This window comes from Echinococcus granulosus, assembly GCF_000524195.1.
Source record: "Echinococcus granulosus chromosome Unknown EG_S00002, whole genome shotgun sequence".
In the NCBI taxonomy this organism is placed as follows: Eukaryota; Metazoa; Platyhelminthes; class Cestoda; order Cyclophyllidea; family Taeniidae; genus Echinococcus; species Echinococcus granulosus.
In genome coordinates, this window is record NW_020170382.1 from 2,123,602 (window position 1) to 2,138,995 (window position 15,394).

A 15,394-nucleotide genomic window follows, 5' to 3' on the forward strand; every position below is an offset into this window, starting at 1 on the left:
AACAACAACAACAACAACAACAACAACAACAACAACAACAACAACAACAACAACAACAAGATGTTCATTATAAAGCGGTTGAAGAGCGTGAATTTCGAAACCTAAAAGAAACTACCTATTTTACTGACGCAAGCGGTGTGTTAGCGGTTTGGTAGAGCTGTTTTACTCTGTCCTGTTCATACCAACCTACGATGGCTGTTAAGCACCGGACAGACAAGCTGCAAAAATCACTTTACACTCAACATTTCTCTTAAGTTCAAGCGTACTCCGATACTCATATGAAAATGTGGCAGCTACGATAAGACGCACTAATCATGTATTTTACTTGTATGGGATGCAACAAGACAATTCACTGTATATCATTACAATTCATGAAGTATGCTAGCGCTATTTCTTACCCCTGACTTTTACTAAGCGCCGATCTGTCCCTGTTAGTTTGAACAGTCTGTAGTGTTAAAGAATACCGTTGAGACGCTAGCACTGGTTATAAATTTGGGTGCAAACTATCAATGACACGAGTGATTTGTATCCCTCTATTCAGTGTGCACCTCAATGATCATGGTAGTCTCCCCTAATCGAATCCCATTCCCAAACAAGTACCGTTGTTCTACTTAAAAATGAAGCAGTAAGAAGGCTTTAGGGAGTTTTATTTAATGAAATATCGGAGCCATCAGGCAGTGAATGAAAAAGTTGTAAAATTGCATTTAAACAAATTCACTTGAAAGCTGTTATTGCAATGCTGCAATAATATAACAAACAGTCATAGTAAAACCACGCGTTTTAGATCATAGCATTTAATAGGAAAGGGCGATGACGTATAAAAAAGTAACTCATTATTGTGGTGCAATTTACTTCAACTAATCAGCAACCACAGTAGCAATTTTTCATTTTAATTTCTCAGTGCAAGAAAGGCAAGGAAAGGCATACAATAGGTTCAGACTAACTTACAGCGCTTTGCACATATGCCACCCAATTGCCTTCCTCCGTGGGCCGAACAGACGTAAGTAAGAGCCAGAATGCCGTCTCGAGACGAAAACCAACAGAGCTTATGCGACAGGCAGTGCGGACCATGGTCGGGGCGCCGTGCCAGCTCCTGCCCAGAATACAAAAGAATCATTATCCTGCAAATTATTGTCCTTTTTCAGCTAAAAGTCTTAATCTTTACTGAAGACAAAATAATTGGATGTCATAAGTGTGTTTGCAAGTCAAATTATCGACTAAAATACAATGGTTAGAAATGCGTAACATTAGCAATAAGGTACGGGAATGATTGGAGCAGCACAAAGGATAATCCCGTGAGCGAATTGGTTGGCAATTAGGACAAGGGCTTCTTTGGAATATTTCCTAATTTTCGGCCAGTAAGGCACATTTCCACAATTATTTGGCCTTCATCATCTAACTTACCATCAAATTCTGACACTGTTAATACAATCAGAACAAGAGTTCTTATCATTTTTTGGAGGTACACTTGGACAGTTACTAATAGGCTACCATATTGAAAGCACGTGTTTATGGTTTTATAATTTTATGTTTTAGATGTAGGAAGTAGGCGAAATTATAAAATGGCCGATCATGTTATAATAAGTGAATCTGATTCAATACTATGATAAAAGCATTATTAATCTCCTTCCTAATACATTTTAAAGAGGAAATTTTTATCAGAACACGCAGGCCGCAGATGAAGTCTAGGATTCCAACATTAATGTACCTGAAGGTAAGCCTGAGGAGTAAGCATCTCATCCTTTGAACCAAAAGCAATTGATTTCGAGGGGTCGCTGTCGATTGTGACCTTAATTGAAATAGCGGAAGCTGTTTCTATCATGGAACTTAAAAAAGATCAGGTAAGGAAGAGTCGCGTTATTTTTGTTGTAGCGCGCCATAATCACCACCCCGCTCCAACTCGTAAGCCTAAATAACTTCTGCGTGTCGACGATATATACTTTGCCCCAGTTTTGTCTTCCTTTGCATTCAAAGAAGTCTCAGGACGCTACACCATTGAACATTTGCACGCATTGTAATGCATACATATGATGAGTATTATTTCTCGGATTATTTTCCACATTCCTCTTATTCCAAATCCTCATATTACGCAATGTAGATTTAACGCAGTGAATGTAACTAGGAATTTCCGGCTTTACAAAATGAGTTTAACTCGGCCCGAAAGTAGCAAAAGCTAATTTGTTGTCAAATTTGTTATAGGAGATTGGAAGAAGATGCGGTGTGAGGTAGTGGACCTTACCATCAACAAGTGGCTCTAGGAGGGTGAGTACGATGATGAGTAGCTGTGATGATACATAAATAAAAGAGGACGATTTCTGATAATGATGTTCAAAACCACTTGGCGCAACTCAAAAATATGCAAAGAAAACTCATTTTCCAGAATTCGCAATCTTTTGCCTTGTTTAAAAAAACTTGTATTAATTCTAGTCGATTATGGGAGCCCATGCCACGCGATGGCCTCAGCAATCGGGTGGTTACACTCCTTGACCAATCCACACTACATTGTAGCCCAATTCGTCGACTCAAACTATTGGCTCCACACATTCTCGCCTCGCTAGTGCCAACGTATCCCATTATAACAGCCCGGTCCAGCTGGTAGCTGCTAAGACTCCTTTTTTATCTTTCGACCGAAACATAATGGTGATTGTTGCAACACCTAAAAAGTAGATTTCTAGTCGGCTTATTTTTAGCATAAAAACAGCGCGAACTCAGCTGTTTCACATTCTACACTTGGGTGCTATCGCACCGACCGATTCCTGACTTGTGGTAAGCTTAGCTTAAATCTGCTTTTATCATTGGTTCAACGCAGTAGTTGCAAAAAAATAGAAGTAAAATCACCCCACTATTAAAATAAAATAATATAGTAGAACGACTGTTGAATACTCTTTCGAGACGGAGTCCAAAACCCGTTTGTTTTCTGTTTCTGAAATCTGTGAATACAGTGCTTCGAAGGATTCGATCCGCCAACCTTAGAGCGCTTATCTAAAGGGAGAGGAAGAATTAGATGCGTAGCACTCTCTCTCACCGCATGATCAAGCGCTCTAGTTGGATCAAACATCGCATAATGTGAAAGAAAATCGTAGCCAATTATGATGTGCAGACCGCAGATTCTTTTGTTGCCAAGACTTCGCCTTGTTCTCCTTAAACCATATCGACCATTTTCTACAAAAAACACGATTTCGCTAAGAATATCTAAAAAATTGAGAAACCATAAAGAGTAAAACTTCAGTGATTATGTGTGGTCTTTAACTGTACCTTGTTTCAAACGCATAATTATGTAACTTTAAATAAAGCCTGGACGAAATGGATGTCAAAGAACAATAGTGGTAGAAATCCGTGTTTAATTTTGGCAAACACGAAGGAAAGCCCAAGTCAGAATATTCTGAGGAAAAATTCAAAATGCGCCGTTAGTAAGATGAAATAATTTTTATCACATATTTGACATAATATAGAGACAAAAGTGCATGGTATGATCAAAGATATTTATGCGGCATACATAACCGATTTGCTCATTTTAGACTAAAATGAACCCAAGACAAGCACGAAAATAGGTAGTTGGAATACCAATAAGGTGTGATCTAAGATGTTCCAATGAAGATGTCACATTGGGGATGATTAAAGGACTAAAATATTCCGTTAGAGTAAGAAACTTACTAGTTATCCTTTACAATGTCACTCCATTGGTAAATAATGTAGTCGTCCTTAAAAGCGCTACTGTTATAATATTTAAAGGGCTTGTTTTCATTTATATAAGATTCAGGCAAACCTCTAGAGCGTAAATCTGATTTGGTGTGAATATTCTCATTGACAAGCAGTTCTGAGAGGAGATTTGGCAAATTACTTCGGAAGACTTATCATTTTTTAAACTTCCCGAGAAAGTTTGCGGCAGATGAATGGCATTATGTCTCAGTAAACTTGAACCGGAAGCAAAGACATCAAAGGACTTGGTGGACGGAAAGCCACTATGGAGCAGTTCAACACTGAATTGTCTAGCTTTTATAAAAGTGACGAAATAGTTACCTATGAAAAGCATAAAAGGTAATGCTTACACCTTTTAAGTTATAGTGCAATGAAAAGTTCTGAGAGCTCAAAATTTCGAAGTATCGAAGGTTCTCAATCACATCTGACGTAAGTTTATGTAAAGCACTTACATGTAGAATTTAAATCGTAGGCAAAAGAAGCAAAAAATAACGTTAGTAAATGCAATGCTCTCCTAGCGCGGAAACACCTTAACATTGAGGAGGGCTTAGCGGTTAAAGGTCACAGAGAGCAAAAATGTTGTAGTTACTTAATCTCTATAAAATTCCATGCAAATGCTATTGTGAGGAAACTACTTTTGCGGAGTTGCGTAGGATGAGAAGTTTTCCCAATTGAAAATTGAGCAAAATCAAAAGGTCCCCATGAACTCACGTGCAAATACAACAATTTACACTCCAGGCAAATCTAGAGTTGGTAAACAAAATAGACCTCATTCTTAAATATTCTCTAAGTTTAGATTACCACTGGTCAAGCAAACATTGCTTAGGCAGTTCTTAAAGAGCAATTGTCAAAGTGGCACAATTTTGGCCATTATCGTGTGATTCGCCGTGGATCCGAAAACTTAGGGTAGCCGAGTTATTTCTGCATTATTCAGGTTCCTTACTTAACCGGGGAAATTATGAAAGGCATTTAAAATAGTCCAATCTAGTGTATTACGCCTTCTCAAATCGGTGACAATCTATAATTTCAGCAGCGTCTTGAAGAGATGGTAGGTTAGGTCATTAAAATAGGAGTACAGATCGCGGGTGACTGGTCCCACGCAACTAAACATATTTCAGGAATATCAAAGCACTACAGTGTAAAGAGTAATTAATTGGATCGTCCTTGTGAGTCAGCTATGTAGCGTCTCGGGACTCCCTGAGGACGAAATAAGCCACAATACTTGGGCGGAATACATATGTTCAGCTCAGAGAAGGTGTCTGGGCTATTGGCATGGCCCAAAAGGCCACCCCACCCAGTGAGGTACAAGGGGGGTAACTCAGAGTACAAAAGTGGTGCTTTACCAATGCCGAGGGATAAACCACCATCGTATTACAGTTAGGATGTGATTATCAGTACCCACCCATATGCTGGGAAATTTCTTTAATGGATAATTATAAAATCACTTATTGTTGGGTGTGATGATACTTCTGATTCACGTGCCTATGTGAAATGCGAATGGTTTAGGGGGTTTAAAGACGGTGGCTTTACAACTCCAGCACGACAAAGCAATTGTAACCAAATGATCGTAGCCTAAACTAAAATATTTTTAAGGCTTTGACAATTTATTTGAGCGTTTTTTTAACTTATGAATGCTGCGAACAAAATACCAATTCTCTTTATTGTTACTCTTCGCATAAAAAGGCATTACGGTGCTTGTTGATAGCTTAACTTTCAATGTCTTAAAAATAACTTTGCATGTGTCTAATTAATGAAATCTTTCGGTCATCAGGCCATCGTATATCATTTCTTTATTTATTGACGCGGTGGTTTCAAGACTGGGTGCAATTGCCCTTCTGCATCAATTGGGTTGCTTTCATTTTCCTGGTAATTTCTATTTTTTTGCTTGTCTTCGCTTTCCTGTTTTCGATTTTTGTTCGTCGATAATAAAGTTTGCAGGTGTCGGTTCTTTCAGTTCGTTTCCATCCATTTTAGAATACGAATAACTTTATTTGGTTAATTCTGGTTGAATTGTGGGAGCTATGTTTGCAATCGTGTTCTCTCGACTACCTATCATGATCTATTGTAAATGTGTCCTCTCGCGAAATTTACGCTCGTTTCACGGCTTACAATGAAGTGTGTTGTGGTCCCAATTATTTCTTGTCCTTCTTTTGTTTTCGTAACTGTTGTATTACTCTGATATGCATTCTGATCTTCACAGTGACACTTATTGTTGCCAGATGTTGGGTTTCACGGCACCTTTTGTTTCCTGTGGACGTATTCAGAATCCTTGATGCATCCGTATAAACTTAAAATGATGTGTTACTCCTATTAAATGATTAAACCCAGGATAATTAGCTTAATTACCTATTCACTGAATTTGATAATTCAATTACCTAACTTCTGATATATTCTTTATCATTTGTGTCCATCGTACACACGTGTGTCACTTGCCTGCATTACTCATTCGTCGACGATGACATCGCTCTAACTTCAAGTGCCTTTGAATCCGGATCGCACTAGAGTTGCGGACCTTCTGTGGTGAGCGTCTGTCCCACTCATGGAGTCAGACCAAGCCAAAATACATAACGAAAACGGCCAAGACGGTGTTGCTGTTGCGACCCCCCAACATAGGGCCCCGTCAAACAACCGACATGTGCGTTTCCCTGAGGACGATTCAATTATCCTCGGCTGTCTGGAGCCCTTTCATCCAAGTAAGTCATCAGTTTGTTTTTATTCCGTGAGTAAATCGACCTGTTTCGAACTCACTTACATCGAAAAGCTTAGTACTTGTCAGATCCTAACATGGTGGGATTTACAATTTTGAGGTAACTACCTGTTAAAACATTTTGTTTCTTTGTGCGCTCATAGTGCAGCACTAATTGGCTTTTTTTCCCTTTATTAAGCTCCCGACAATTGCACAAGTGATGAACTAATTGCTGCCTACATCGCTTCATGTAAACTCTACAAGACGCCTACTGTGGATTTTCTGCTGGAACAACTGAGGGTGAGTTATTTTGGGCAAAAAATACGTATGCTTTGAATTTTCTTGGCTTGGGTTCCCAGTGTGAGGTAGATGTCTGTGCTTTCTCAAAAAGCTTTTATTTCACTCAAACTCATCACACTGCATGTTCATTTCGATAAAATTGGTGCTAATTCAATTGCCTTATTGCCATGTAAATTGTCTCTGATTTTTTAAAGAATTAGAGATTTCCTATCCATTTAGAGTGCATCTTTTGAGCATGTACTTACAGCTTCCCTACATACCCATGCATTTGCCTGCATGCTGTTCCGCTCCTCCAGTTATCTAAGGTGCGACGCTGCCAAGTGCAGCGAGACTGAATGTTGTGTTCTTTTCTCCAGCAATTCACAAAAAATGGCTTTTTTGCAGTGACAGTGGTGGGCGCTTGTGCTTTTGATCATGGTTGAGGCTCCTTTTCCTCCTGATGTTGTTTTAAGTTTTATTTGACCTCTACCTATGCTTCCATTCTTCAATTCATTTTCTTTTAAGTCTTGTTTGGAAGCACTTTTGAAATTTCCGACCCCTTTTTAGTGCTTGCACAATTTGTCTTCTTAAAGTACGTTATTCTCTTAATAAAAGCCGCTTTGGAGGGTTAACGTCTGCCATTTACATGGATTGTTCCAGGGTATTTGCTTTAGAACGCTTTGCTGTTTTTTTTTTGTAGGGAATCGATCTTTCCATTTGCAATGAGCGCTATAGTCGACTCTACCTACGGGGTGTGTGGATGCGTATGACCACTACTGGTCCCTCAACTCTTTATCATTAGTACCTTTGTTTCCGTGTTACGTTCCACCTCCATTTTTACTATCTGTGAATGCTTTAAACATCAGTATCGTAAGACTTAGCTCCAAGTTCATGTATTTTAATGACTAGTTTAGCTTCATATTCTGAGTCGAAAACAAGTTTCGAATGGACCCAACTGATTTTATTTATGTAAATATCTCCAACGCTGTTGTTTTTTTGATTTGTTTCAGGTATAAAACTCACTCGCTTTCAAATTGAGACCCTTGAGGAGGTGTTTCGAAGGGTCCACTTTCAGGAGGTTGATCTGGAGGACACTTTTCTCGACGAAGCCGTAAGTTCCTTTCGCTCACCCATGTATTTCTTTTTTTAGTCTATATTATTTATCGGAATTATTCTACTTTAACCGGTCTGGTAAATTCCAAGCTTGCTTTTCTTCTTTCGCCATTTTAGTCGGCTACAGCATTGTTTGATATGATGCTGCACTACGAGACTTGCGTGGATCTGTCCATTTCTTTAAACCTGGAAAAAGTTGGTCCCAGCATCGCTTGGCCCCGGTGTATAACGTATCTCCGCAAGGTAATTATTCTCAAACCACGTATTCCACCATGGCCGGTATCTATTTATGGGCCGAACTTTGCGCAAATTCTGCCATTCGGTACAACGGTTTGGTAATTTTGTCTGAACCACAGTTGAATTTTTCAATCTTTTAGCTTGTTAAGATTTGTTATGTGAAGCCTTAAACCAGAAAAGGGGACCCGATACCCCGCCACATGCAGTCGGTTTTTTTGTCGTTCAAACACTGCACAATAGCTGAATTTACTATTTCATCGAACCAACATTCGTTAATCAGCTTCAATGCATCTCATCAGTCGTTGGGAAGCTTGTGGTTAGGCTACGACAGACTTGTGCATTGGGTTCACTTAGACTGCATTATTTGTCTTACTTTCTCCCGAAATGACAGCCGAACTTATTTGTACCAAAAATTCTGACAGCCTCAATTGCCGTAGTAGTGGAATGGATTAACGAACTTGCTCAAATAGCGGCAAAATCGTATTTTAGTTGAAGTTAATCCTAATCGTACCTATCATATAACACTTCCAAACAAAATCCCACAGTGTTAACGAGTTTGAGGTACACTTTCTGGGTGGGCCTGAAGTAGATTTTTGGTGGTTTGTATTGCTTAGGGAGAAGTTAACCAGTTGGATAGTAGTGGATTGTTTGTTATATTATAAACTTTTTTGTCACAAACTAAAACCTTGCGTATTTGTACCACTTGCGTGAATCCAGGTTTTCTTTCCGTTTCCATAGGATCCTTTTCTTTCAAAAGTCATTTTCCATAAATATATCACGCGTTTAACACCGTATACTATGCGATGAAATATTGCAGTTAGGTGTTAGCGTGAATGCTGTTTTATAATGCTTCGACAAAAATTGCCGGACTTCTGCATGGTTTGCGTGATGTATTCCTTTGCAGTCTCACGTTAGCGTTAATGTGGCCGTATGTGCTCGATTGTTTGCGCATTTGCGATTCTAAGCAAGTTTGACCATCTTTTAAAATAATGTGGACTAGAAAATTAAAGTTTTAAAACCTTCTGTGCTTCCTATTGCAAGTTTGGTGGTAGATTTCGCACTTGCTATAACGACACCGGCCACTATCATTTGTTTTGTCATTTGTGAGGAAATCAGATCCTGCTAGATTGTACAACGACCGTATTTAACCATCTAATTGACAAATCCTGATTTAACCTCAAAATCTTGCTGTTCATAAATTTGGCCCAAATGGTTCTATATTGTTCATTTCATTTTGTTATAATTATGCTATTCATATGCAGGAGAAGTTGGAGGCGTTTACACCCAATCAAGTCATTCTGCAGACAGCATGGCGGGTTTTAGATGGACTCAATAAATGTTGTTGGTTATTTAAATAGTTTTGTGGTTTTTTTTTCGTCACAAGATTCCAATTGCATAAGAATTTCGCCTCGAAGGGACTATTTCATACATCTTTTAAGCTTTTTTTAAGCAAAACTAATTCCTCTTTCTCCCATTGATCGCGATTTCCTGATAAGCATTTAATCTATAATTTAATACTTCTGAAATATTCTATAGTTTTAAAAACGCTTATGCAGATTATAGAACAATGACGGGAAACTTCACTGAAGATGTATTTTTTATCGTATCAAACTGGAGGAATGCCTCTTCTTTGGTTTAGGTGATTATAATTTTCCAACACAACGATTAGCAATATTTCCCAGGTGAAATTTAACACGTTAATTACTAGGGTTTCGGTGAAGATTTGATCGTCGTAACTCCAATGCCTTTTTTTCTAATATGGCATCAATAGTTTTTATTTTATTAGTCATTTGTGAGGCACGAGCTTAAGGAAATCTTTTCATCTGGTAGCGAACTTATCAAAGAGCGAAAACAGGTAGCATCGTTTATCAACCCATTATTTGTTTTACTTTTACAACACCGACCGTATTCTCATCCACCTCTCAACTATTTTTAGTCCGCCGCCCTGCAGGGCTTCAAATTATCGCACACACCACTTGCAACAAACCTTTTCAGTGGACTCTCGCTCTCAGGTCTTTCACTAAAGAGCCTCACCTTCCGTGACTGTGCTCTTACTGGTCCCCCGCTGCACTGTCTCCTCCGTCTGCTGCGATACCTCATGACCTACACCGGCAGTAGCAGTGACAGTGGTCCGTCTAAAGCCTCCGCTGGCGCCAATGGAAGTCGCTACCCGCGGCCTTCCTACCGCGGACCCATGGCCCCGATGCCGTGGGGTCTGAGCCTGCATCTGCCCGAGAATCGGATCCACGGGATCGATGCAGAGAGTCTCCTGCTTCTTGTCCGCCACCAACTTGTTCTTCTTCCGGGTCCGCCTACCCCACCTACTTCCGTTGACTCGACCACCGCCTCTGCATGTATCAATAGACCCACTGGCGGCTCAGGTTACCTAGAGGAGCTCGATTTGTCCCATAACTCCCTCAGAGTGAGTGTCGATTGTGTAGTATCAAAGTTAATCTTGATGAAATCATGGGAGATATAAGTTTAGAATTAGTTTGTAAAAGTATACGATGGTTTTAGCTGGTAAGTTGCATGATTTGGATATAATTGGTCTAATTTTTGCCAAAACTGACCTGAGTTGCTGTTATATATTGACAGGAGTCGTGCAACGATCTAAATAATTAAAATTGCGTTATATTCAGCATGAATTCCCCATGTTTTTAAGGACAGCTTACGAAAGCATCTTTATTGGCCTTTTATTGAATCAGTCCTTAGGCGACTCTCTCATAGGTTGGATTAAGGATAGTTAAAAAGCTAGTAATTGGAAACTGAGCCCTATTAGTTAGTTTTTTGCTTGAGTAGAAGCACACTTGCACCTAAGCAGTTACAGTTTGAATTAATACAGGCTAAATAACTTTCGTAATTTTCATGGGAATCGGCGTTTTGAGGATTTATCCGATGATGAACTTGTTCTATCTGACCCTTCATTATATCCCACGTCTTCCGATTGTACATTTCTCCAATTTATGTTGCCTTTGGATAAGCTAACGTCTCTATAGCTGAGTTAAATATGGAAATAACCCTTTCAATAGAAGAGCTACAGCTTTTACTGCTTTGCTAATGACTTTTCCCTTTCTTATCAGGTGGAATCGTTAACCTCTTTCATTTGCGCAACGACTTCTTCAATCTTTCATGTCTTGACAAATTTAAACGTTTCCTCCGAGGCGTCAAGTGTTCCCTTTAGTAATTTTCAATGATCCATTTGAAGAATTATTTCTTTTTGAAGCTTGACAACTCCGAGCTTAGGAGAAGGTATGAAGTAATATTGGGCTGCAGATACGCTTTTTATTGCATCGTCAAAGCGTGTGAACTTACCTGACAATCATTCCAAATGTACCTCTGTCATTGCATTTATTAGTGCCAATAAACATTAGCTATTGCAATCCTCTTAGACTACACGCTATTAAAAAAGGGCTTCACTTTACGTTCTCAATTGTGAATAAGGTTTTCACAAATAGCAAAACAAATGGATTTAAGCTCATGAAAATTCAGTCAAGATGCGGAGCGTTCTTATTCATTCTTTAAGAAATAGAAACATTTAGGGTGGCTAAGAATTGCTAATTTTGCGGGGTTTTTGTTGTCTCGGTTTTGATTCACCCAATCCCTCGCAAAGGCGGTGTCACCCTTCTGATGTCGAATTCAGCCATGCAACGCTTACTGTTCGTGAAATTGTAGATACAGCTTGTGATAAAGATCGTTAAACCGCTCAATGCATATTCACATGTCGCAACTCCAAATAATGGACCAAAAGATCTGGTGAACTGGTAAAAATAGTGCTAAATAATTCCTGATTTGAATGGAATTTTGGGTCCGTTTAGATTATTGCTTTTGTGATAAGCCTGTGTCGTTTTTTTCTCATAGATTTTAGAGCGTCTTCATCAGCTGGGCAAGGCAACCTTTTAGTGATGCGAAAAAAATTTCCCCATAGTTAATCACAGGAGTTTCACCTTATTAGCTACGAAGTACATCTTCGCCAGTATCCAATGTTTTCAAATAATAGGTTAAGTCAATTCATTACCATTGCGTTTTCACAAAGTCAATGGTTGCCATTTAAACTTTTTGGCTGCTGAGCCCATCCGATTTAAATTTATTGCAGGCCAAAGATGTTAGGGGAGTGAGTGACATAATTGTAATCCGCAACGATAGTTTCTTGGTTAAAGTAAACGTATGTCGAGACTGGATAGTATGCCAATGTGACGCGATCCCATTCTTGTTGGTAACCTTCAATATTTGCATTTCACTGTTTTATGAATTTCGATCAAGTCGTCAATATTAAGTAAATTGTTGGCCAAGACAGCTTGCACTGTCTATTTCAAAATCGACTTATTATCTCTTTGAGGGGCGCGGGAAGGTGAGCGGATAATTTGGAATGGCCTTTTTCATAATAGCTCCAAAACAATTTGAACTCCAAATAAAGTTCGATTCTCTGAGTAACTAGTTTTATTCATTAGAGACAGCTATTTATTGGTGCATATTGGCATTTACTTTGGTAGATTTACAAAATAAAAATCTATCAAAATCAATTCTAACAAGAGTTTATCGCACTTCATCGTGTTTATATTTCAAGATATATCGCAACTTAATCACTATCTCAGAGATCATCGCTTCCTATTTCTCTGGTACCACTTTCAAAATGATTTTTATTGATTGGACGAACAAGAAACTATTTATTTGAAAACAAAAAACATCTGCGCCTTGTAGGACGAGGGCGTGCAGGTATTGTGCTCTGGTCTACTTCAAGCCTACGAACTGCAACGTCGTCGTTTGGATGTCGCCCTAGCAGCAATCGCCCAAGCCACCTCCACCTCTGGTGCCTCTCTCACCACTCCTGCCATGCTACCGCCTAAGTATGCACTGCCACAGGCACGTGGACTGCAGCGCCTCAACTTGGCGGACAACGGGCTTGGTGGTGGAAGAGCAGGGCGCCACTTGGCAGCAGTATTGAGTTGCTCTACCGAGCGTCTTGCACCCCTCCTCGGCGGACTTACCTATCTTGATCTCAGCGACAACCCGAGCTTTGGGAACGTCGGTATGATCGATCTCTGCGACGGACTCGTTCGCAACTTCACTCTTCGTGAACTGTATCTGCGCAATGTGCGCATCGAATTTGATGGTGGGTTACTTTCATACGCACCTCTTGGTCCGAACTAAATTGCCTAGGCGAGCAGATGGATAGATTGGAAAATACACCTAGTGGCAGTTGTCGCCGTTTCCATCTTAAAACACTTTGAATGCCTCGCTTTGTATTGTGTCAATTGGATGATCAGTGGGGGGGATCAATGTTACGTCTTTTTTTCTAGGCCTAAATTGGATAGTCTAGGAAGGCAAGTTGCTAAATTTAAAGCTATGTTTAATGTTGGCCTGATTCCCTCAGCTCTCTTCGTCTGGAAACTTTTTGTATGCGAATTTGACCACGAATTTGTTGAGCTAATATTGTCTACTTTGTGGGGAGGATATTGAAACCTTCTCTTAGTAGTAAGCGAGTTAAGTGTGCTCTTTTATACACAATTTAAAATGAGGTACCACAAAATTCACTTAGTTCTTTAAAAACGGACGTTTATAACACGTCAGTGCATAGTTTACTGAAAAACCTATATTGTTGATAAACTGTATAAATTAGTCTATATTTTTTTTCTCGAAAAGCGGAAATCAATCGTAATGGGTCATTAGCTGGTCCATCACCTTAGAAGTAGACTAGTTATTTCCCATGTTACTATTTTTGTTACGTCTTTTAACTTGCTGTTCGGTGTGGATAGTGACCAGCCACATACCGAATTGCGGTCATTTTCATTCCCATTCTTGTGACCGAATTGAATTGCTAGCTTATCTGTGACCTGAATCAATCTCAGCTCTCGTCCATTTGTTTACTGGGGTGTTGTTATACTTACCACGCGTTTTACGTTGTAACCTGCCGTCAATTTCATCTTAGCAGAAGAGTGCACGAGTTTTTGCACATCGAGCAATTTCTGCTTCTTATTACCCACGACCACCTCTCCCTAGGATTATCATCACTTTTTCTCTTGATTATACTCCTATTCTAATAGAAACTAATTTATTTCAGTTTTGATGCACATAAATATCCAATGCCACATTTCGAGTTATTTTTTGCTCGCAACCGACTCAATTTATAATCATATCATTCCCTCATGTAATGTTTTGCGGAATCAAAGAAGTGCGTAATAAAGTGTATAGGGTTACTCCGTAGTCAGGTCATTTCTACTTAAATGATTTCGGCAGTTTTGCTTATCTATGATGTTATGCAATCGCTTTTTGATAGGGCCCTTCATTTTGCTTAGGGTTGGTCGATTTTTTCCAACTATTTAACTCAGTTACATTTTATTGAGGCTGTGGATGCGTAACTTAGGAAATAAGTATGAAAACACGAGTTTATACTTATAACAATATCAGTTGTTTTCTGATTATTTATTTTGGTTTTGACAAAAGCTGGAGAATGATAGTTTTCAGTTGTATTTTCTTCGAGCTTTCTCTGCTTGCTCATGCTGGAAGTAATCACCTTTTGGAACATAACCAGGTTAAAGACTGATTGATGTTCAGTTTTCGGCTTTATTTTCACATTTGACCATCTAGCATGATATTTAAGAGAATTCCGAATTAAAGGTGTATCAATTCAGTTTTATTTGTGGGATGGCTATAGTACTGAGTCCATTTTGCTTATGGATATAACTCATGAAGAATAATAATTGGGAGATACTTCAGTGGTAATCTGTTTAACTAATGCCTCGTACTATAGGCAGCTCTCTATTTTACGTAGATTATCAAACCACTTTTGTGAGAATGTTTATAGTGCCTCGAACTATCCCCGTGTTTTAATCGTCAGGCGTATTCGCTCTTTCTGGATACATTGGCGAAACAAAATCTCTTGTTCACCTGGACATTCGGCAAAACACCGTTGACATAGCTGGAATGATGGCGCTGACACGGACCCTCAAGATCAACGGCTCCCTCACTGCCCTCCTTCTGGACGCCCGTCGTCACACCTCACCCTTGAATGAGGTAACTTTTGATGAGATTGGCCAAAACCGTTTTGGGTGCCATTACGTATCAGCTGCTTGAAAATATTTTGGGTTTTGAGTAAATCAAATCTCATAGATTGTTTGAAAACTTGGTTTGACTCTTGATGTCACCAACCAGCGCTCTTTACTATCTGTCTGTATGTAGGACTGCGACATGGCGCAAATTCTTCTTCAAGAGCTAGATGAATACCTTCGCAGGAACCGCAACAGTCAAGTCGCACCGCCAAGTGTCACGCTTTCAGTAGAGTGCGAAACCTTCTCTCCAAAGGTTCAAACTGCCATTGAGCGTGTGTCCTACTACACGCGTGCCTTGAGGATATGAACAACCCTGAGGAGGCGGAAATCAAGG

General features: G+C 39.4%; 1 protein-coding gene across 1 annotated transcript; it reads left to right on the forward strand. All coding sequences in view use genetic code 11, as the record gives it.

Annotated features, from left to right (window-relative positions):
• Positions 1-6,238: 6,238 nt before the first annotated feature.
• EGR_00582 (Leucine-rich repeat-containing protein) lies at positions 6,239-15,367 on the forward strand (the record flags this gene model as incomplete). Its single annotated transcript, XM_024489831.1, has 9 exons — positions 6,239-6,392; positions 6,585-6,685; positions 7,365-7,416; positions 7,675-7,775; positions 7,895-8,020; positions 9,951-10,436; positions 12,713-13,124; positions 14,850-15,025; positions 15,191-15,367. The coding sequence occupies 9 exons, from the start codon at positions 6,239-6,241 to the stop codon at positions 15,365-15,367; spliced, it is 1,785 nt and encodes a 594-aa protein (XP_024355828.1).
• Between the last annotated feature and the right edge of the window lie 27 nt (positions 15,368-15,394).